Source organism: Anser brachyrhynchus, assembly GCF_964034855.1.
Source record: "Anser brachyrhynchus genome assembly, chromosome: 4".
NCBI lineage: Eukaryota > Metazoa > Chordata > Aves > Anseriformes > Anatidae > Anser > Anser brachyrhynchus.
In genome coordinates this window covers 6,440,351-6,463,759 of record NC_137698.1, presented here as the reverse complement: position 1 = coordinate 6,463,759, position 23,409 = coordinate 6,440,351, and the positions used below count along the sequence as shown (strand labels likewise).

General features: G+C 43.8%; 1 protein-coding gene across 1 annotated transcript; it reads right to left on the bottom strand.

Moving 5' to 3' along the window:
- Positions 1-775: 775 nt before the first annotated feature.
- On the bottom strand, positions 776-22,668 carry UBE2D3 (ubiquitin conjugating enzyme E2 D3). Its single transcript, XM_080590710.1, has 8 exons — positions 22,592-22,668; positions 9,934-10,009; positions 9,004-9,067; positions 8,887-8,918; positions 6,341-6,418; positions 5,395-5,500; positions 3,925-4,018; positions 776-2,293 (listed from the first exon to the last, which is right to left on the bottom strand). Coding segments are annotated over exons 3-8 (357 nt in total). The 5' UTR covers positions 9,005-9,067; positions 9,934-10,009; positions 22,592-22,668; the 3' UTR covers positions 776-2,247.
- Positions 22,669-23,409: the final 741 nt, after the last annotated feature.

The following is a 23,409-nucleotide window of genomic DNA, read 5'->3' as shown; positions in this document are numbered from 1 at the left end:
TAATATTTTACTATCTTCTCCTTCCTTCACCCTCCCTCATCCACACCCCTTTTAGTTTTACAAAGCCCGGTGCCTTACATCTCACAGGACACCCTCCTAGTTGACCACGTAGGTGATTTCAGTGGCTATGGCTCCAAGACAAAGCAATAAGCATTAGATTAACACAATTTCCCGAAAGGTAAGAACAACATGTTCACCAGCTTAAAAATATAAGCTTTCACCTCAGCAGCAATGCTGTTGGCAGCTGTATTTCAAGTATATCCAATTCCAGCAAAACGGTGCAAGTAAAAACCTTTGGTTAGCATGGCAGGAACGCTGCATGAACTGCAGCTTCATCAACAAATCTACAAACACATCATTTCAGTGAGGCATGCACTGTTAAAGACAGCCCGAGTTTCTTAATTTCAAGCCAACTAGACTTTAAAAAGTTCACTTTCATTTTAAAACCAGAACAAACCATGTCCAAACTACATGTGCAAATTTTTATAAAAATTAAGGTTTAACATTTATTTTACATCTAGCTTTCCACATCCATGTGGGGACAAGGAATCAGAATGTACATAACTATAAGCAGTGCAAAAGTGGTGCCAGTGCGAAGTCACAGATGCACAATAAACTGATAGTACAGGACTAGAGAAAATGAAGCTATGGATGTTAAGAATGGAGACCAAAAAAATTAAACAAGGAAAAATATGAAGAGGGCAGGAAAGAGGAGAGCCGGATGTTTAATAATGCCCTTGTTGCTGCAAAGATAAACTAATGGCACAAGACAATGTTTCTTGTAGAACAAAAATCCAATAGCAATGAGTCTTTATTCACGTTTAGTCACCTGACATGAGGAAAGTGTCTGTTGCATTAAAATAGTCATTAATGTAAATGGCAGCATGGCTGAACAAGTCCTTTTCAATGGTAACGAACATCCCACATAGTAAAGTCACTTCAACACAGCCTCATGACAATTCCCACATCAAAACAGTACTTTATTTTATATTTTTTTTTGCCTCATCATTACTCCCACATTAAGATCTTTCAGCTGTCAAGTGTACAAGGTGAAGAAAAAGGTTCTCAGTCAGCAAACACAGGTGCATCAGGAAGTGTCTCCACAATACACCACTTCAGATCTGCTGGGTCCCCAGTCCATCCTTGAACGCTGGGCTCCCAGCACCATGTGTAGCACACTACTAAGGCTACACTACTAGGTTAGCTTATTAATTCTGCATACATCAGGCCGAACAATGTGTCAACCTGCAACAGACTGAGCATTATAACTGAAAATGGCAAAAGATTCACTCTATTGAACTTCACATCATTATTTGATGTTAAACAATGAGGCAAATCCCAACAGTATATACAAAAACCAGCTTTGCTTTTACAAAAGATTTTGTTTCCCATATTGATTAATCCAGGCAGCTAACTCATTGGTTTATGCAACTTTATTGAAGAAAATAAATCAATTACTAGTAGAGCTATTAGTTGATCACTCATCCATTGACAACTTGCATCATTTATTCAGTGCTATATTAAACAGTGTTTTGGAAGACAGATTAACTAATAGCTCCAAGCCTCCTAACAAAATTTAAATGAATTACAAAAATGTTCTTAGACCCTATTTTGGAATACAAGGGATGTTTGACTTCCAATTTCCATTCTCTGTAAAACAAGAACTGGTCATTCCTTTATTGACATGCATAAGATACATCACATTTTCTGTTCTGCTGATGCTATAGATTCAGTACCAATTCTCCAGACACATCAGTTATGAGCAAAAATATATAATAAAACCTCAGTTCTCTAACACTGGAAGGTTTGGAACAAGATGGATGTTGCTACAGCGAAGTTACTTCTTTGATGGGTGAAAACTGAACATCCATCTCCCCTCCCCCCTTTCAGGTGGTATCTTCAGTATCTGTTAGAGCAGTGAGGAATGTTTGTTTTTTAATCTCATAACCAAGTTAGAATGAAGACATTGGCCACATAATACACATGCTCCATTAAAAAAAAAAATTCAGAATCTTGGGCAATTGTTCTTGTGTAACTACTTTACAGATTCTAAAAGCAGTTATTGTCCAAAGCTGGAAGAACTAAAGTCTTCTCAGATGAGCATGTGCATGAATGGAAGGAGGTAAACAAAAAAATAAAAAAGATGAGGTCTGATAGGGGAGCAGCCGGATAAGAAAATCAAAAAAGGAACAGTAATTTAAAGTTTATTCCAGCTATAATGCAGGTTATTCTGACTTTAAGGTAGCATCACATGGCATACTTCTGAGTCCATTCCCGAGATATTCTGTTGTACCTGCAAAGAACAACAGGAACTGAGTTAGTGCCATCACGAAAATAACAATTTCCTAGAAGGTTAACGATCAGGTATTAAGTTATTCCCATCTCCCTGATCTCTTCACACTAAGAGAAGTCTTTCTGTAATAACATTTAGTTAAACTGAAAAAAAAAACTTGAAAAAATCCCTCCCCAGACTAACCAGGGTGTTCTTAAGTTTATTTGAAACAGTTCAGCTTCAAGGCAAGCAGATTTGCTAGAAATCTCCTGTGAAAAACTACCCAAGGGGAAGAAACAGAGACCACTTGGAGCAGGAGGGGCAAGGGGAGTGTTTTGTTTAAATATTGTTCTTAGATAAAGATTACAGGGGATCACATGCCATAAGTAAAGATTACTTGGTTAATAATATCATTGGATACAGAATTTATGTCAAAATTCTCATTTTAGAGTAAAACAACAGTTAACTTTCTTCATACTTAATATTCTCTTTCCACATGAACACATCACTGAAACATTTTTTTTTTAGAAAGATCATAATATCTTTATGTACACTACTTCCACAGGAATTGAGCTGAATTAGTTTATACTTAACTCCATGCTTGTCAGTAAGAAGTTAATTTTCAACTATACAAGCAGAACATAATCCCCATACATCTTCCTAGCTTAGATGTAGAAGATGGACACTACTGAATAATGAACAGTTGAAATTTGGATTGTCCAAATTCATGCATGTGGTCTGATTACAAAGTATTGCTTCCAGGGCATCACTTTTAATGAAATTCTGGCAAAATGTGTGTAAATACTTACCAGAACAGGATGACAAACTCGCTCAACCTTGGTAATTATTTCATACTATCTTTTTTTTTTTTTTTCCCCCACCATGCAAGAGCGGTATCTGTGAGAAAGTAACTAGCCAATACATTTCACACTAACCACAGATCAAGCTGTTAAATATTCAGGTTCAGTAACTGGTACATCCATTATCTGTTAGTTAATCCAGTGCCTTAAAGCATGCAGCACTCAAGTGCTGACAAGCCTCCATTTTGTTAAATGCACCATAATGTGCAGATATTCTTACCCTACAGCATAGCGTATTTCTCTGTCCACTCTCTTGCTAACCTATTGTACCTAATTGGACAAGTATATTTAGCATTAATATATATATATATATATAAAACAAACAAAGGCTACTTCATATAGCTATCTGTGCAAAACATTAAAAACACGTAAGGAACAAAAACAGTTGTTTCAACACAGATAGGAAAAAAAGTTACGAAGCCTTTCTCAAGGGGAGCTCCAAAATTAAAGTCCAGGCTGCTTCTAAAAAGAAAAAAGCACCGAAATAACAAAGCTGTCTTTTCCTCAATCTAAATATATCCTATTTATGCATAGTAAGCCAATAAATGGGCAACACGGACTTTCAAATATTGTCACACTTTGGGAAAAAGATGAAGTTTCCTTCCCCCTGAACTTCAAAGATACTAAGCCTCGTTGTTTTTAAGTTATGCACTACCAAGAATAGGTACTTTGACACACAAGTTCTCTCCATCCCAGATTTTCACAAAAGGCTCACTCAATACAATTGCAGTCTAACAAAGCACTCTTCATGAAGTTTGTTAAAATATTGGTCTTACGCAACTCTGTACTTACTTGTCTCTGTCTGTTTTATAGATACGTGCAATCTCTGGCACTAGAGGGTCATCTGGATTTGGATCACATAACAGTGAACAAATGGATAAGAGAACTGTAAAAAAAAAATTCTCAATAGCAAAACAGGAGCAATGATCTCGGAAACAATGGAGCACAGTTCTCTGCATTAGCACAACGTCAGCACACTAGAGAGTCCAAATAACCTTTTCCTGACACATGGCCAAAATAATTTTGTAGCCCGCTTGAAATTAAAAAACAAAAACAACAAGAAAAACCCAACAGAATAAGTTAAAAGTTCCTAAGAACTATTTCCCAATACCCACAACGTTCAGTAAGCATACATGAAAACAGCACTGTTGTTTGTCCCCTGCATTATGAAGCAAGGTAGCAGGCAACTAAAGCATATTATTATGCATTCTAATGACCAGCATATTCGATATTTTTAATTATTAAAACCAGCGTTTATTTATTTATTTTTGATCGGGCTGAATTTTTTCTCTGTAGTATGTAAGATGGTATACCCTGATCTGCATTGATTAAACTACATGTGTGTTATAAATAAAGGAGTAACGCTCCTGCAGGCAGCTGGGAAGTCTGCTGCATCCTCTACTCTCACAGCAGCTTTGAAAGAAAAACATAGTAACAACATTAAAACGTAGGGAATCCACATTCAGATCACAAACCTACTCCTCACACAGACAGGAATTACAAGTTCTAAAGACAAAGCAGCACTTTGATGGATCATTTTGAAGCCACAGTGACCAGCAGCTTCGAGGAAAAACAAAATTTGATCATCATGAAAACATTTGAGAATTAAATGTTATTTACTATACTAAAATGAAGAAAGCAACAAAGTTTGTATTGCAGGACAACATCAACTTATCTTGAAGTATATAATCAGTAAGCTGAGTTCAGGAAGTTAATGTAATACAATGCCAGGGTAGGGCAGCAGAAAGCAACATGTATCAACAACCATTTTCTTTTGTTTACCACAGCCATGTGCCAATATAATTTTCCATGGAATTCTGGACAGACTCGGTAAAAAAAAAACAACCAACAACACGAAGAATTCACTACTAAAAACGGAAGTCATCTTTAAATTGATATGCAAGAGTATTTTTACATGGAGAACAGCAAACAAGCAATTCCTCAGCCTTAGGTAGTTTCACAGGCCTGCTTCAGTCCAAATGCTGGCGGTTTGCTCTGGGACCAAGCTAGTAAGCTCTCCCATGAATACTGGAGCAAATAAGCAGCCAGATAAGGTTGGCTGCTACAGCCATGTAGCAGAAGGTATTTGAAAAAACAAACTTCCATTAAAAAATGCCGTAAGATATTATTATCAAATTGGCAAAAACACAGGCTAGATTGAGTAAGGAAAAATTCAAGAGATGGGCAGAAGCTCAAGACAATCAAAGCTAAAAGCACAGTATTCAACACCAGATGGAAACATTTCTCCTTCACAAAAGTTACCTTTAGAAATAGTTAAAGCAGGAGACCACTGTGATCTTAGAATATCGAGACAAATGCTGCCATTACTGTTAATATTTGGATGATAGATTCTTGTTGTAAATGCAACCTGCAACAACAAAAAAAACCGATACTAAGAACGTGTTTCGGTTTATAGCCACAATGATGTCATCCTCTCTCTTCAGTCAAGCTATTAGTCAACTCCTTTAGCTCTGAAAGAAAAGGAATTAAGCAGTTCTACTCCATCGCGGATTCATGGAAAAGCAGCCGAGCCACAACCTCTCCATTTCCAACAACCAGGCATTCTACTTCAAACAGAGAGAGGGCAAGGAGGAAGCTGCAATTTAATCACAGGTGTCTGCACCATGATGAAGACACTTAACACAAGTGTTTGAACCATGGCAACACAGCCATCGCAGGGCTAAAGAATATCAAAGATTATAGTTACTGCCAGCGTGCACCTTCACATTGCCTGAAATTTGGAATACAGGCTTTTGTTGTAGTTTTACTAGCTGCTTGTCTTATTTTGTAACTACTGCCAAATTCTAACAGGTACTATCACCTCTGATTTCAGGCACTCAGTAAATTAATCTCTGTCCATGGGGTCACATTTTTACAGAACCCAAACAGCTGTACTGAGAGACCTGACAGCCCCCTTCGCAAGAATTCTGTTACAATAGCACAAATCTATTGAGTTTTCCTAACAGTCAAGAAAAACAGAAATAAAAACAAACATAATTCCAAGACAATCAGAATTCACATATATGAATTTGCTCCTAAGAATATATGCCAACACACTCATTTTGGTGATAGGAAGGCATATAAGATATTGTAAGCACATGAAAGAAGCGAGACCTTGACAATATTTGAACACAGATGTTGGCATTTTCTATTGTGTATTTGGTTCCTTAAAGAGTGCTAATATCACAAATGAGAAATCAATACTTACCTTAGGTGGTTTGAAAGGGTAGTCTGTAGGAAAGTGAATTGTCAAGAAGAATACACCACCCTGATATGGACTGTCATTCTGCCAAAGTAAAGAAATAATTCTCCTATTACCATCTTTAGGACAAATTTCAGTGAAAATATTGCTTTTAAATAATGAAACTTATTTAAATGACCAAACTGTTTATTCCACCAATGTAATGGACACAGTAAAAACTCAATTACTACTTCTTCAGGTGAGTGATACTGAACAGACACAGGTCACTTTCTGGATGGACCTCTGAGTTGATGCTTCAGAGAAAACTTCTCTACCAATTCGAACGGAGCAATGTGACAAAAGCATCCAAGCCTCTCTGAGGTGGCTCCAAGAAGTAACGGTAACGGAGCGGAAGCCCTCTCTAACAAGTTCAAAAATGTGAAGTTCTGCATTTGGAAATTATTTGTTATAACCACCCAACTTGATAGTGGCCAAGGGCCTCCCTCTAAGTTCTATCCTTCGCCTAGGTGTTGCTTAGCCCTCCAAAAAACCTACCAATACACAGCTAGCTCCTTGTTCCTTGGGGTGGGGGGCACAGACAAAGAAAAAACATCAAGATTGAGGTGAATCCTTCCTCCCTTTCTCTAATAAAAATTCACCATGATCAGGTATGGGGGAATACATTCCCCCTGCCCTATAGAAATAGTTAAAGGGATAATTCATTCAGGCTTTAACTATTAGCAGTAAAACAACATTTGGATTTTTGGGAAAAGCTCATAGGAAGCATGGGATAAACGTGGTGACTAAAGACTAAATATGGACTGCCTATGTTACTAATTACAAGAAGAAAGATGTAAGAAGTTTTTACTTGAAACTACAAACTAAATTTCCAAAATGAAGCAAATATTTTGTTGTTTAACCTGAAGACTACAACACTCTTAATTCCACGCTCATGGCTATGAAAAATGTATCTGAGACAGAGCACACTTCTAAATTATTTGTAAATTCAGTCTTCATATTCCTTGTAATAACATCTCACCAATGTAAGCGGAAAATAAATCTTTCTTAGCCAAATAAAAGCAAATTAAATTCTGGAACACAAGACAAGGGACTGAAACCTGGAAACACGTAGGGCATATCCTACGCAATCTCTACCTGAAACCTAGCAAAAAAGATGTAACTTCTTGCAGTCGGTCAAGGAATACTCCGTGAGGATGCATTTTAGCAATTGCAGGAGCAAACTCCTCCCAGAATCTGTTAAAACTGAAGATAAACTAATGCAAGCACCCTTACATCTTACGAAGATAATCACAGCCTGTACAATATTACATTGCAGAAGGGGAATGCTAAATGATTGGGTACTGCAACCCTTGTCTTTTATTAAAGGCACTAAGCAACACCACAGGAGCACTAGAGCTACTAACACCACACTGTCAGGATATTTCCAAGGCCTGGTTTTGAAACAGGAAAGCAGGCCTTTGTGACTGGCACCACAAAAACCACACGGGGAAAGAAAGGAGCTGTACATTGTTGAACCAGAAGGAGAAGCTAAAAATAATAATCCCATTTTTAAATTTGACTGATGTTTTAATACCTTACAACCCCACAGACACATAAAATCAAACTCAGTACAGCACGGAAAACACCTTGTATTTCAAACATGAATACAGCTGTTAAACGATTTTATCTTTGAGACACCTAGTTACAATCAATGAGGACCAGGGACTTGGGAACAGAAAGCCATTTTTCCAATCAGGTGAACCTCTAATACACAAACTTTCAGTGATCTACTTAAACCCCACTTGCAGATATATAGAGAGTCTGGGCGATGCTGCATCACCGGTATTTAATTCCTGCTCTGTAGCCTCACCAGAAGCATCACTTAGGGGCTCCAGACCTACTGGCATCTCGTATTGGACTCCTCAAGTTACAAAACGTTTTGTTTCCTAAATATAAATAATCAGCCCTGAGAACTCCAGATGTCAAGTGTTTGTCTTCACTAAAAGCATAAATGGAAACATTTGCCTTCTTTAACACGGAAATGGCCTTGTTCAGGTTTCAGATATGTACCATACATTTAACACACACTCTTCTCCTCAGTCATAACCGGAGCCTCACATTTCAGTGACTTACCCTCTGCTCCCAAAAGCACTCAAGATCTCAGTACATGACACTAGATCAAATAGATTCCCTCATCTGCTTCAAAATCTCCACAAAAGCATCCCAAGTAATTACTAAAACCAGGATGAGCTCTTACTACAAGCAAAATCCACGCTAGATTCAAATAGCAGAAACGGTTAAACGCAAAGTTTCTAAGTAAAGTGATAACAGTTTACATTGTTCTAGAGATTATTTCAGCTCAAATACGTGTCCTGGTAAAACGTCACAGCAATGCAATAATCAGACTCATTTTTTTTCCCTCCTTCATTCTGTGTTACTGTAAGGAGTATCTCTAGAGCTAAAGCCTGATAATGGGAGTTGAAAAAAAGCAAAGCAAAACAAAAAAACACACAAGTTCTTCCTGAATCAGAACTACTAGTTCAATATTACATCACAAGAATTAGAATACTTACAGGTCCCATAATTGTGGCTTGCCAATGAAACACTACAAAAGAAAAACTCCGCATTATTATCTAGGCATGGTATGCTTTGAGTTAGTAGAGCAAAACATAAAACTTAAGATTACTTACTGTCATCTCCAACGGGACCTGCTGAACACTGTGCTGGAGGATCACGGGCTAAGTCACTAAGTTCCTTTAAAAAAAGAAAAAAATCTGTTCAGGGAGGGAACACTAATGAATTCAACAGCCCTTTTCACTTGATATCCAACAAAAAACTTTAACAGTTTTTCCATAAACAAACACAGAAGAACATACAGTAACAACTATTAGCGCCAACAGATCAGTATCAGAAACATCTTTGTAAAAGATGACGATTCCCAAAACTGGCTATGAAGCTGAACAGTTACAAGGACTGCTTTTCCAAATAAATGTCATTACTTTTTGTTCCTGTCAAGACAACCCTGCTGGAGAAGGGACAGAGACAACAGGAGGACACAGCCTGAAGAGGGCTAAGTCTAACCAGTTTCTGATCAAGATTTTTAATGATCGAGTCTTAGCTAGAGAAGCCTTAAGCTGGAATTGAGAAAGCTACTGATTAGTCAGTCTTCATGGCATAAGAAGCATGAAGCGTATAACATCCGGTACTAAAATTCAAAACGATGACAACAAGAACAGAACAATGCCAGAAACTCAGTTTCTTTTTCTCCACTACCTCCAGCAGGGATAAATCTTGTATATATTAAAGACGACAAGAAAGCTGATAAGTATTGGAACCAGGCAAAATATCTGCATTTTTTAATTTTAAACTTTATATTTATGATAATTATGCCTTTAAAATTCTGAATTAACTGAAATGCAGAAACCAGGTCCCTCCCTCCCTGTTACAGGGGGAATGAAAACAGAAACTTAGAATGGAGGATTCCTTGTCTAGGATCAAGATTCTGGTGATGAATCACTCAAACACATCATTAATTTGTTTAAACACTCCGCAGTTTACTTGATTGGATGGTGTCCTTTAAAATGAAATGTATGCTTTCAGTTGAAGAATGTAAGAGATACCTTCCTTCTTCCCTGCTCAGTTTTGAATCTAAAAATGGCTTCAGGAACTTCTATAAATCTGCACTTGTCAAGGCATCTAGAAGTCACAAGAAAGGGGAAAATCTTCAGTTCCTCTCCCATATATTAACAGTCGCACACAAGTTATTTTACTACAAGTCCACACAAGCCACTAAAACAAGAACTTTCCATTACATTCTCAGACATTTAAGAAACCCAGGCATCCCTGTTATGCTGGAAATATGCACATTTGGACCAGACAGCTAACAACTCAGCCTAGGAAGAGCCTGATGTATATCCTCCGCATTTGACAAATTCCGCACTTGATAAAACTGTAGTACATGTAAGCCAACACAAAACGAGAAGAAAAATACATTACTTGGAGCTTGAACACCTTTGTTCTTGCAAACACAGAAAGAGAACACTATTTCAATGTGTAGAAGTCCATAGGTTATATATAAAAACCCTTCATTTTTAGAAGTCCTTAAGTCCATAGATTTTTAGACCCTCATTTCACCACCCTACACAGGCCAATTTTCATCACCTTCCCAGTTAACCAGATCTGACTTTTGCACTGGAATGAGACTATACTGCAAATTTGAATTGTACCAGTTTTCAAAAGCAATAGCATGGTGAAATTACTAGTATGGTCCATTTCACTGCTGCTGTTACTTTCAAGGGTGGACAACAGCTCTTTCCAGACCACAGTACATCTCTTTACAGGGTGTTCCTCTACCATATAGCACTCCCCACCTATTACTGGTGTTCCCTGTGAAATTCTTATTTCTGCAAGTAAATATCACTTATTAGGTCCATACATTGTTCAGTAGATTTGCTAAGTTAGACTGGTATCACTCATGTAAAGGCAAAGAAGAAATGTGAAAGAACTTTCAGATTGAAAGTGGTTTGTTTTTTTTTGTTTGTTTTTGTTTTTAATTTGCAGGGTCCCCAGTTCCTGCACTTGGCAAATCAGAAAGTCCTGTTAATCAGGCTTACTTCTCATCTAAAAGCCTTTCCATTAAAAGAACGATCAGCCAATTATTTCCAATACCTGGAAGCAAGAAGTTCCACTGGATTTTTTGTCCCTTAAAGTAAATTGTAGCAACAGAATGAGCAGAAAGACAAGTGTTTGTATTTTAATGTAGCTGTGTAGTTATTACTGGATTATTTGATTTAATCAGGGAAGAAGATTGGATCTTATTTTTGGAAAACTGTCATGGGGACTAAGAGGTATGAAAAGGCTCTTCATGCAGTTTATCAAAATTATTAAAATGAGTAGTATGAAGAAGGGCAAGAAAAGACCAGCATAAAAGCGTACTGTTGAAGATATGTGCAACAGCCTTGAGAGCTCCTCTAAAGGTACTACAGTCTTTCAAAGAAGCAAGAAGTCAGTACTCAAGATAAAAAACAGTTGACAAATAAGGTATTTTAACACGTCAGGAAAAAAAAATTAATAAGAGTATGTCAATAATCCAAGAAGGAAAGGCAAATAAGTAGAATTCCAGGCGTAAGAAAAATATTTAATAAGTCCCAGTGAAAAAAATCATGGGGGAAAAAAAGAAAAAGGTTTCAGTAACATTAAGAATAGTGTACAAGCTGGAACATATGAGTTTTAATATTCTGGTCATCCAGACTCAAAATGTATGTCCATAGAGAGTTACCTCTCTGAAACATTTAAACTAGCCTGGAGAACAAGCAAGCAGTGACTTCAATGAGCTATAGGGCTGAAGTTTTGTCTGGCCCAAAACACGTAAGTATAAAAACCCTGATGGTACTGAACAAAGCAATTCAAACTATAGATAAGGCTAGGAGCACCCGATCCACCACTCAGCGCTTCAGCCACAGCACAAGTGATTTACCCACTAGTCAGAAACACAGGAGAGGCAGCACCCATTCTTCAGTTCTCTTCTTGCACCCTTTGCTATTGCAGTCAGAGGAGTAAAATTTGTAGCAAAGCTCTTTGTTTCAGCAGAGTTTAAAACGCTGGGGAAGAACAGAGGCCGCGGCCAAACAAACACGGGCAGGTTCTTCCTGCTTACTGTAACACCGGCTCTATTTTTACCTCGCCGTTAAGCGTGTGACACTCCGGCATCTACACAAAAGGAGGGAGGCTTTTCTTCGCAGACAGGGAGCAGAAAGTTCTCCCTGTGTGACTTCAAAAAGCGCCTGCTGCTGAATCCAAGGGGCAAACTGGAATAACTGGAAACGCGGCAAGCAGAGGCATATGGGCTGTGACATTCGGAGCGCAGCTGAAGCATTTCATGCAAGGAAAGGGAGGAGCCTCCCTCCCAAGTCAGCGGCGGAAAAACAGACTTGTCTTCTTAGCTTATAGAATAGCTGATCTTGATTGCTACCAGGCAAACGTTGCATCTGAAAGTATTTCTAGAAGCAGAACTAAGCTTGGTGATTGCCATGGGCCGATAGAAGTCAGCTCAGAATTGTTCCCCTGCTTTCCCATTTCGTACCAAGAAGGTAAGACCGTGTGAAGTTTGTTAGAATTTAAGTAAAACAGTAAAAAAAAACAAGTCCCCAGCACTGTTCTGTAAAATACCTAAGCATAAGGGCTTCGTGCTGCTTGTGCTGCAGTCCCTCCACCTTTGCTCCTTCTTGTTCCCAGTCAGTCTCCACAGTCCTTTCCTCTGTCAAAGGATCCCAAGCTACATCGCAAACTTCCTTAAAAATGCCCAAAGTAGAGCCCACGCTTTCCTGGAGTCAGCTGCTGTAGCTTTTCGTTTTACAGGTGGCTTAGGAAAAAGAAGAAGAAGCGTTCCCAAGAAGCGAATTCCCAGGCCTTCGCACAGAACCGACCGCACCAAGCTGGGTTCAGAGCGACGCGTTGCACGCCTATTGGGACGGATTAGTCTCGAATTACAACCGTGACTCCCCGGCTCTGGCTCTGCCGCAGGTTTCCGGTACGGCTCCGGCGTATCACCATTCCTGTGGCCCAGTTTCCAAATATAAAGTCGTGATAGTGCCTACCTCGCCACTGGGTGGATTAGTCACCCAGCATTTTACAGATTTAAGCACTATTTAAGGGCCGAGGACCAACGCTGCCGTCAGAGGACAACGGCAATGAAGCACGCAGAGGAAGGCATGCAGGTCCATCTTTGCACCAGTTTTGGAAAACCGGTAGGTAACTGGAAGTGCAGCCACTATACCTGCTCCCTACAACAGGCCAACCTGCTTCAACACAAATTCAGCACCACGGTATGCCGCCAGGTTCACATCAAGTATGCGGTAGATGTAGTTTTTGTGGAAAAACAGATGTATTCTTGGCTCATCTGTCTCCTCTCTGTGAATTCAGCAAAACACTAGCCAAAAAATAAACCAGTAACTTCAAGACAGATATAGTTTAAAAAGCTAAATGCTTGTTTTACACATACGTAATCGTAACTAACAGAATATATAGTACATGCTTCAACTGATGAAGTGAAACCTTGGCATGTGACTGCAGGACTCTGATCCTGGGCAATATTATAAACCACCAAGTGCCTTTTGTTTTTTTCCTGACAGAAAAGCTGCTAAAGAACCCTCAAACAATTCCTCCCTGCCAGCTGTTTAGAAAGATTACAGCAGTCATCTGAAGGGTGAAGAACATCTGAAGAATGACGAAGGATGCCTCATCCAAATACACACGAGCAGGACCACGAAGGGAAGTACTGAAGGCAACTAGTCGCTCTCCTCGCAGTTCTTCACAGCACTTCTTCACGTTTCCAGGCCTCAGCAAACCCAGTAGCAAACGGCAGCCTGCTGCCTAGGCTGGCTGCCTTCTTTCGAGGCACCAAGCAGAGCTGTCAGTGGCAGCAGCTCCTTTGCTTCCCATTTCTCAGAATTCACGTTCCCTGCAGCTCCACTGCTACATTTTTCTAGTTTAAGATGGAAATAGCCAGGGCTTATTTTTAATGATAGTAGCAGCTGACTTAAATACAGAGTGGCAGAACATTGCTCATCCTCACAGGCATAAATGCATAGTTAGATTTAATATTGGTTCGTAACACGATTACTCGTTAAAATCATAAATTGCAGCTTGCTGGTTTCTAGTCAAGAGAGCACAATGAAAAGAATGAAGTTTATTTGCTTTAAGTTTCCAGACACTGACTTGTTCTACACTGGAGGGAGGGAAAGGTGATATGCAGTTAAATCAGAAGCCTAAAAGAAAAGAAACACCACACATAACAAAACAAAATCACTAAGCCAAACGAAAACCAGCATTTGAGTGCTTGTCTAATATAGTCTGTCATAAACAGGACAGCTCAAATAACTAAGCATCCAAAAATTCACTCCATTAGTCTTTACTCATTAGCTCACAGCTGAAAACAGCTTTAAAAAAGAAAGGATTGGAAGCAGCTATAAAGGGAGGGGAAGAACATTTAAGCCTGTTTGAAGATTAAGAAGTGTCAGCCAGCAAAGAACTACTGCTTTATCCCACACACCTGCATCTGCAACATTCGTTTCGGCATGAAAATTAATTATCCCTGGAAGCAGAAAATAACCGTTTGAAAAAAAGAGTCTGAATGTGGATTTTTAAGCTGAATAAGACGACACTGGCACAACACACACGCGTAACCAACAGAAAAGTGTCAATTTCAAACAAACGGACCTTGTGGCTAACGCTTAAAAATATGGATACAAACTACCTATAGTGACAGTGCATAATGCAGAAGGACGTAGGCTGTTGTTTACAGAAAACCGGGGGCCAGAGCGCAGAGTGCTTCTTAACAAACCCAAGCCACTATGGCCAGGAACGTAAGACTTGGGATCATCTCCATCTTGATTATTTCGCTTGTTCTAACCTTCAGGATGTCATCTCCATAGTATAAAAGCTTTCAGGCTACCCACTGCATCTTGGTTCTACAACGTCTAGCAACAATATCATGACGACATATTAAAAAACAGACATTGAAATATCCAGGTTTTAAACCTAGCAGTCGAAGGAAATGCCAAACTGCTGCGCAGCTGTAATTAAGTCACTTTGTGTGCCTGGACTGATGCAAACTACTCGGATGACTACATGCTATCTTGCCAGAGAACCTACCTTTCAATACCCAGACCTTTGTGAAAGGGGCTATTGTCTACAGCTCTTCTCACCTGTTCTGAAATTTGGAAGGTGTACAATGTAGGTAATGGTTTCCAGCAAATTTCACTGTTACAACAGCTAAAATATCACTCTATTCTACTCCGGCCTTTCCCAGAGCTCACCCCTGTAGCTGGACAGATCTGACTGGAAAAGGAGGTCACCCACCAAAAAGGCATTCAGAACAAACTCGAAAAAGGTGGCAGCAACTCCTACAGTTGTGCTTTGGACTCGGAAATATGGCTTGTTTCCCCACAAGTAACCAAAACCCACAGCAGCTGTCTTACTCAAGACGAAGAAAATCTGACTGCTTTACACACACGAATTCTGGGCTATTACAACAACTACCATTCTCTGAAAATAACAGGGTTACTAAAACACAAATGCACATCAGCACAGGATGAAGACTGAACACTGCCTAAAATATTCTGAAGGGAAAAGCGTGGTGTGAAGCTCGGGTTAACTTCCTGTTCGTTCAGTGATAACTGGGGGTTTTAATTCTGCCATTCCCAAGCTTCTGAGTGCTGGATCCTGAAACTTGACATACTTTCACTTACAAGCTTCCCCTGTGAGAACCACAGATCATCGGTTCTGCAACCAGAGCGGCACTCAGACACGAAGGTACGCAGTGGAAACCGTCCACAAGAGAAGTGAGATGTACGCAGCTAACTGAAACAGAACGGCGGGGGAAGGAAGGGGCAGATTAAATTCAACATAAACTCAAAATGATACCCTTGGAAAAACAAACAAAAAAACTATATTCAAAGTGAGGCACCCTAGCCCGGACCACTCCTTGCTTTGTATGAATCCCAAGAGGAAGGCGAAAGCAGCTGAACTCTACCATATGGGTATACTCCACGGTCGTGCCCACGCGGTCATAGCCACGGCAGTGATTACGCTATCTTATCTACAGCTGTACCATTACGCGACCATATTATGCTATTGTGCACAGCCACCCCTCACAATGGACCTGTGTTCAGAACAGCTAGTGGCAGGGATGCAGAACGGAGGGCTGTAGGATTAGGTACAGTGAGGCACCAAATCAGCTCACGCTGAGCCAACGGCGGAAAAAAATTCCCAAGCTGTTCCCGAGGTGAACTGCAGATGCTCTCACAGTTCAGTTCCACCTCAGCTACCTAGAGAATATTGGTGTCCAGAAGGGTCTTAAAGAGCAGAAGAGGAAAAACAAACAAACAAACAAAATAAACAAGCAGTGTTTAAAAGAGTATTTATAAAGAGACCGCGACCACCACATTGAACTGGGGGAACAGAAGGGGGGCATTGCCTATCTGGCGAATCATCGTTCAGGAGATTCTCCTCTGCCGCTCAGGGAAAGGACAAATTAAAACCAAGTCCAAAAGGAAAAACAAAGTTTGCAGTCATCCGATTTACAGTACTGGCTGGCATAATTACTCGGATAGGCGAGCAAAGGTTGGGAAATACAGCCTTAGAGCAGGGCACTCGTGTTTACCAGGAACCTGAAGATGACGGAAGCGATGAGCACCTGGCCAACCTAAGCCCAGGTCGGAGAGAAAACTCCCCGTAAAATCAGCCGAGCGCTTAGCAGTCCTCGTGCCCCCCTCCACCACCACGACCTACACCACTCGAGCATCCGCCCTCGGTTCAGCCTCAAACTCTGGTGGCCAGATGCTCGGGGAAAGGATTAAACTTTTGTCTCCTTCCTTTTTTTTTTTTTTTTCCCTAGGCCCTAACATTTGCAAAGCAGCCTGAAATCCTCCCTTCTCTTTCTTAAAACCAGAATAAAAATTATCACAATTATAGCGAGACCTTGAAGATGCCTAACCTACCATGCATCTTACAGGAACGAGGTTCAGAACAAAGGCTTCCTATAATCAAAATTTTAAAATTGAAGCTAACTTTTGATACGAATGCACTGAACAATGTTTAAAAAACATCCTTTCCATTTAGCTTTCAGTCCTGAATCCTGCAATGCCCATTTTTCAGTAAACCCCGTCTACACTGAAGTGTTTGATGAATAGTTGCCAAAGGCATAAACGCTAATTTAAACTTGTGAATGTAATTTTAACTAATTTTTTGCATGGCTTCCCTCGCACAACCTACCACATTTAACGTAACGGATCAGTGCCCCATAAAAAGCCCACTGAAGAGAAAGTTTTGTTTTAAAATATTTCTTTAAAAAAAAAGCAAAAAGAGCCTTCAGTAGTTCCTGTTTAGAGTTTGAAGGATTAAATGTAGGTTCAAGAAGTTCCCAAAACTACCCAGCTTGTGCAACTCAACATCATTTAAGGCTCTCTACCGTTAAAGCCAACTTGACAGAAACAATTATGTTTAAGAACGCACTACTGACTGTGCTCCTATATACATTAACACAGCTGCTCTCGTTTCTTACCCTGGCTAGTTTATTTTTTCCTGCGCGTTGTACCGGCCGATTCCTACAGCACGTCAGTCACAGGAGAAAACACATGCCTGTAACTCAGCCGTCTCAACGCACAGTGTGTTAGCCTGAACTACCCGCCAAAGTCAGCTTATATTGGGGTACCAGCCCTGATGTTGGAGCACAAGGCACGTGTTCCCACCTGCCAGCTCTGGTGCACAGGGAGGGACCCACAGGAGAACAGAGGGCAGGCAGTTAAAGCAGCAAAACCATCCTACCTGCAGCAGAAAGCTTGATCTGACATTGCGTATCGACGCCCTAATCCGAATTACACAGAGGCGCTACCCCTTCCACTGCTCCTTACCGGCTGCCACCCCACATCTCAGGCGAGGCCAAGGACCTCCATCCTCTCTCCCTCCTTACGCAGCTCGACCCAGGTCCGCCGGGAAAACTCCCGCCGGCAGGGGAGCATGCCAGGCTGGAGGTGGCCTCCGGGAGGCACAGAGACGCCTTTGGCAGGAGGCAGTTCACTGCTGCGCGTTCAGCAGCTGTTGCTACAGCTGTTTGTATCCCCCCCGGCCACCCGGCCATGTAGCAGCGCGAAGGAAGGCGTTAGCGCTTCGGAGCCGCTCACGGAGCGGGGAGGCAGCCGAAGGGAGCTCATTTCGCAGAGCTGTGCATCGGCTCTCCTGCAGAAGAAGAAACTCGTGGAGGGAATAATACCAAAAGCGTTGGCTTACTTTCAAAAAACAGATCTTTAAAAGCTGGAATGATCGTAAAGAAAACGCTGGCTAGACAACCTTTTACCCGGTGCATTATCCCACCCAAATCCTTCAACATACCAGAGAAGTCTGTTTTTAAGGTATGCAAGAAGTACTCATCTAATGGACTATTGATCCCCGAAGTTCTGTAAATTACCTAAGCGAGATTACAACCCCGATTCCAGTGCACACACTTAAAGACCTATGCTGACCGGCAACTTGTTTCACAAGCGCAGAGCCCAATTCATGGGAGAAACCTTCAAGTTCCTGCAGCTTAAACTTCCTACGTACGGAAGCATTCATTTTCCACTCTGGTAAAAAAAAAAAAAAAATGGCCAGTTCTCAGAGCACACTCCGGGCCTTCATAGGAAGCGCTGTACTTGAATGTGGCTGTCAAACCAACCCAATTAAGAAGCATTATTTCCATTTTAATAACATTCAGTTTGTAGGATAAATGTCACTTCTGACTATTCAAGTAAGCTAAATCCTAAACAGAATTTAAGCGATGACAGCTTCCAGGTGATGCTGAGTAATTTTGTCCTGTTTCTCAAATAAAACACCGAAGGTGTTCGACACTCGCTCCTCCCAAACACTCCATGCTGAAATGTCATGACTCAAAATCCCCCACTGCCCTCTGGCTACCCACGACCCTTCTAACCACCAAGGCCACATGGCGTTACCTACTTGACACAAGACTTATCTATTTTGAGTACCCCTGGACAGGCTGAGGTGAATTAACAGAGGTATTAAAAAGGTAACGCAACACACAGAGTGCATTCACAAATGTTTAAAGCATTTAAACTAATCTTACATCAACTGCATTTGATCAGCTAACCCATCTCAACTTCCTGAGCCCCTAAACAAATTCAGACTTATTTCTAGACATTCACTCAAAGTGCAAGATCAATCACCTAACTTCAAGGTATTTAATGATTTTGAATGAGCCCAGCAAATTAAGACAGCCCGCAAAAACAAAGTAATGCAGGTTTCATCCAGCAAAGCTAAATTCCAAACAGTTAGCTTTTCTAGTTAGGCTCACTTTTAATTTTTTGTCCTAAGCTGAAAACAAACTAGTGGTAATTTCAAATGAATGTAACAAGTAGGTTTTATAACATTTCAATTGAATCACCTCTACGCAAGTTACACCTTCGGTTCAAGTGATGCAAATTTTCGTGCTGCCTTCATCCCTGCACGTTGCATCCAATCTCCTAAAAATATTATGAATGCCTCCAGGGTTTGTAGCATTTCTTATTTTGAGCGTTTAGAGGAGGGCAGTGGGGGGAGTGCAGTTGCAATTAAATATACATCTAGGAATAGCGCTGGAGGCTACAACCTTGAGGAAAATTGTTATTTAGTCTCCACTCTAGCCCTACCAACAGAAGCCTCCTATCTGTACTTACGTAGCAGTAAAAGGTTTTGCCACCTTCAGCTTCCAGGATGCCTGCTCCACTTAATTTTTCCTAACACCACCCCCTGACATCATGATGCTGGCTTGCACCGTGTTTAACCAAACGGACACGAAACACGGCAGGCACAAGTTTTCCCGAGGATTTCACAGATGAGACATTTCGTACACACATCCCCACCTCCTGCATTTATTCTATTTTTAGGCCTTTCATACCACTTCACCCTAACGGATGTATACAGCAGTGATAAAACGGATGCCTGCCAATGACGTCACCTCCCCGAGTTTTACCCGTTTTATGCACTCCCGGCCCCGTACTCCAGTGCGAAAGTTTCTCCTCGACAGAGACGTGATGCCGTTCGAACCCAAGTGCCAGCGCTGCAGCGATTATGGGATGCACGTTTAGCAGCTACCGCTCAACGCTTCAGACCGAGACAGCGTGCAACGAGCACGCATCGAGCATTTACATACAAGCTCATAAACAGATGCTCATTTGTTCCACTGCCCTTGTGCTCATTTGGGGAAAAAAAAATCATCATCCTCAGGAAAGGAACCTACGTCTTAATTTTAGCTGTTTCCCATTATTCCACGGCAAAAGCAGTTTATTGGTATAATAAAACAACTGCCACCCTTTTGCAAAGCGAGCCGTGTCAATAAAGCCGAGTTTTGCCAACCGAATGCAGGCCACCCTCGGGGCAGATGGCACAGATGCGAGGATGAGATCCAGCATAACGTCATCTTCCTGGGACTGGCTGTGTACCTGACGGCTCCTTCAGCTGGAAGAGCTTAATACAGCATGTTCCAGAAGCAGGTAACCCAACGCACAACACACGAGCACTCATGTGCTTTCGTTTCCACGTCAGAAAGCAGACTTCGCTAGTTAGGCTTTAAGTGGGGGGCGGCAGCACTCTGAAGGTGCTACATACTTCAGATTACATTTACACACACTAACGCCATCTGAGTCTGATTTGCCATGTATAGCGAAGGATTTTATTTTACTCAGAACACTAGTCCATAAATAAGAAGTGGGTCAAAGACCCTGAAAACACCTTCCTAGTATATTTGGGATGTCATCGGCTGCACAAGACAATGAGTTCCAGCCCTGACAGGTAATGCCACGAGTCAGACTAAACCAGCTACGTGTGATTACAATGTTGTGAGGTCCTGGTCTCTCTTTAGCCTGCTCTGATCTAGTGCCAACTACGTACTGCGAGGAAGCAGAGTTTCAAGGTCTGATCTGTGACCTTACTATCGGAAGACGGGGGATCCCAGATCACCAAGTGACAGAGTGCCATTCCCTGGCTTTACAGGTCGGTAAGATTAAAATCCAAATTCAAAACAGCCTCGTCATGAAATTGGTCCTCCTATTTTTGGATTTCAGCCTCAACCCGAGTAAATGCTTTTATCAGAAACCATGCTTCAGGAGAAAGCACCTCGCAAGCACTGGTTTCAGTCTGGCTGCACATCACCATTTTGACTTTCCAGGTCGGCAAAAACAAAATCGAAACCGTAAACCCCATGTGAATTTGGAAGCGTATCTTGTAGCAGCGTGATGAAATAGATTAAAAATAGCACCTTTAAAAAAAAAAAAAGAGAACGACAACAACAAAAAAACCAAAGAACCACCGATCCTGAACTCCAGCACCGGGTGAGGGAAGAAGCTCGCTGCTACACGCTGCCATAGAGCACAAGGATTAATACAGGCCCGCAGACTGCACACAACAGGCCCAAGCCGTGAAGTCAGGCGGATGACTTATCGATTCAAAAGTTATGATGAATCGTTTCAAGGCTTCGACCGTCAGCCCGATGGTTGGAGGGAGGCAAACCCTCCCTCTACATAATAACAATCCCCTGGTTTTAACAGTAAATTCTTACCTGCAGCGCCCGGCTGCGTTTCATAAGCATGAGTTGATGACAAAGCATACCAGGGAGTATCCTAGCCGTGCTTCAACCCAAGTGATATCACCCGCTCGCAGGGGGGGGAACGAGTCCCGATGGCGGGTTCGAAAGGGATCGTTTTGCGATTCCTGCCCGAGCGCGGCTGCCATCTGAGGACGATCCACTCGGCCACACGACCCCGCAACACGTTTTGCGTTTCCCGAGCTAACAGGGAGCCATCCACCGACGCACGCCTGGCGAAGCGGCTCGCTCCGACCGAAATGGCCCCGGAAGCACGGCCGGGGAGGGAGACGGAGCCGGCGGCGGGGCTGCGGCAGGCAGCAGGCCCCCGGGGCGCCCCGAGGTGCCGGGACACGCCGACTTTCTGCCATCTTGCCGAGGGCACCGGGGGGGGGCCGGGCTGCGGGGGCCGCGATCGCTCCCGGGAGGCAGCGCTGAGGCAGCCGGCGTGCCGAGGGGCCCTTCCCGTCAGCGGGCAGCGCTTTAAACTTCCCTCACCTCCGCCTTTTTTTTTTTTTTATTTTCTTTTTTTGTTTGTTTTTTTTTTTTTTCCTTCCCGAGCGCGCTGCGAAAGCCGCTCCGCCCGGCCGCGATTGTGCAACGGCGCAGAGCCGGGGCCCGGCGCTTCCGCGGGGAGAGCCGGGGCGAGGCCGGCGGGGGGCGGGGGGGGGGGGTGAGAGGGGCTCGGAGGGAGCCGCAGCGGAGCCTCCCCGGGCTGCGGGAGCCCGGCAAGGGCCCGGCCCGGCGGGGCCCCGCCGCCATCTTACGATGCGGGGAACAAGTTCCGCGCCGCGGGGGGGGGGGAAGGGAGCCGGGCAGGGAGCGGGGCGCAGCCCCCCGGCCCCGGGGAGCCCCGGGCCGGGCTGACACCGGGGCGGCCCCGCCGCTGCTGCCTCGCCTCGGAGCCGGCCGGGCCGGGCCGAGCCGGGCCGGGATCCCCACAGCTCCGGGCCGAGCCGGGCTGGGTTCACCCCCCCCCCCCCAACCCCGGTCCCAGCCGTGCTGGGTGCCCGCCCCCCCCCCAGCCCCGGTCGCCGAGGGGAAGCCGGTGTGGCGCAGCCGCCACCCCCCCCCCCCAAAAAAAAAAAAGGTTAATAATAATAATTAATAATTAATTAAAAGGGGAGGGTGGGGAGGGGGCACGGCCCGGGGAACGGCCTCCTCACCTTGTTGATGCGTTTCAGCGCCATTGTGTGCGAGTGCCGCCGCCGCCGGGCCCGTCCGTGCGCCGCGGTGAGTCCGGAGCGAGGAGGAGGAGGAGAAGGAGGAGGAGGAGGAAGGCGGGGAGGGGGAGGGGGCAGCCGCGCCGCTCCTTCCTCCGGAAGCGGCCGAGGGGGGCGCCCGAGATGGAGCGCCCGGAGCCGGGGCTGCCTGCGGGTAGCGGGGCCGTGCGCCGGGAGGAGGCCGGGGACGGGGAGGAGGAGGACGAGGAGGGAGCCGCTAGGCCCGCCCGACACCGAGCGCAGAGCCCGGCCGCGCACCGCCGCCGCTGAGCCAGGCCCGGCCGCCAGGAGGGGAGGGGAGGGGACGGGGCGGGAGGGGACGGGGCGGGGCCTTCCCCGCTGGCTCCGCCCCGCGGGCGGGGCGACGCGCGGCGCACGGCGAGAGGCGGGGAGGGGCGGGGCCGCCGAGGCGCTCGCCCCCCGCCCCCGCCCGCGGGGGTGGTCTCGCGAGAGTTCGCCCCGCACCCCGGCGCGGCTGATGACGGCGGGGCCCCGCCCGGCCGCCGCCCTGCCCCGGCGTGGCTGCGCGCACACAAAATGGCGGCCGCCGGGCCTGCGGGGCTGCTGTGGGGCGGCCGGGCGGTATCCCTCCGCCTGGACGCGGCTGCCGTCTCCTTCCGCGGAGCGTGTCCGAGCGCTGCCCCTGCGGAGGGGGCGACCGGGGGGAGCAGGGCCCCGAAGCAAAGGGGGGCTGCTGGGGAGAGCGGCAGCGTCACACTCGGCTAATCTGCGTTCTTCCTACGTTAGGAAATTTTGGAATT

Excerpts from the sequence above, each read along its gene's own strand:
- UBE2D3 (XM_080590710.1), bottom strand. Across the intron at positions 6,419-8,886 it reads AAGCCACAATTATGGGACCT|AATGACAGTCCATATCAGGG; the intron begins GTAAGTATTCTA and ends TTACTTTGGCAG. Across the intron at positions 2,294-3,924 it reads TATAAAACAGACAGAGACAA|GTACAACAGAATATCTCGGG; the intron begins GTAAGTACAGAG and ends TGTTCTTTGCAG.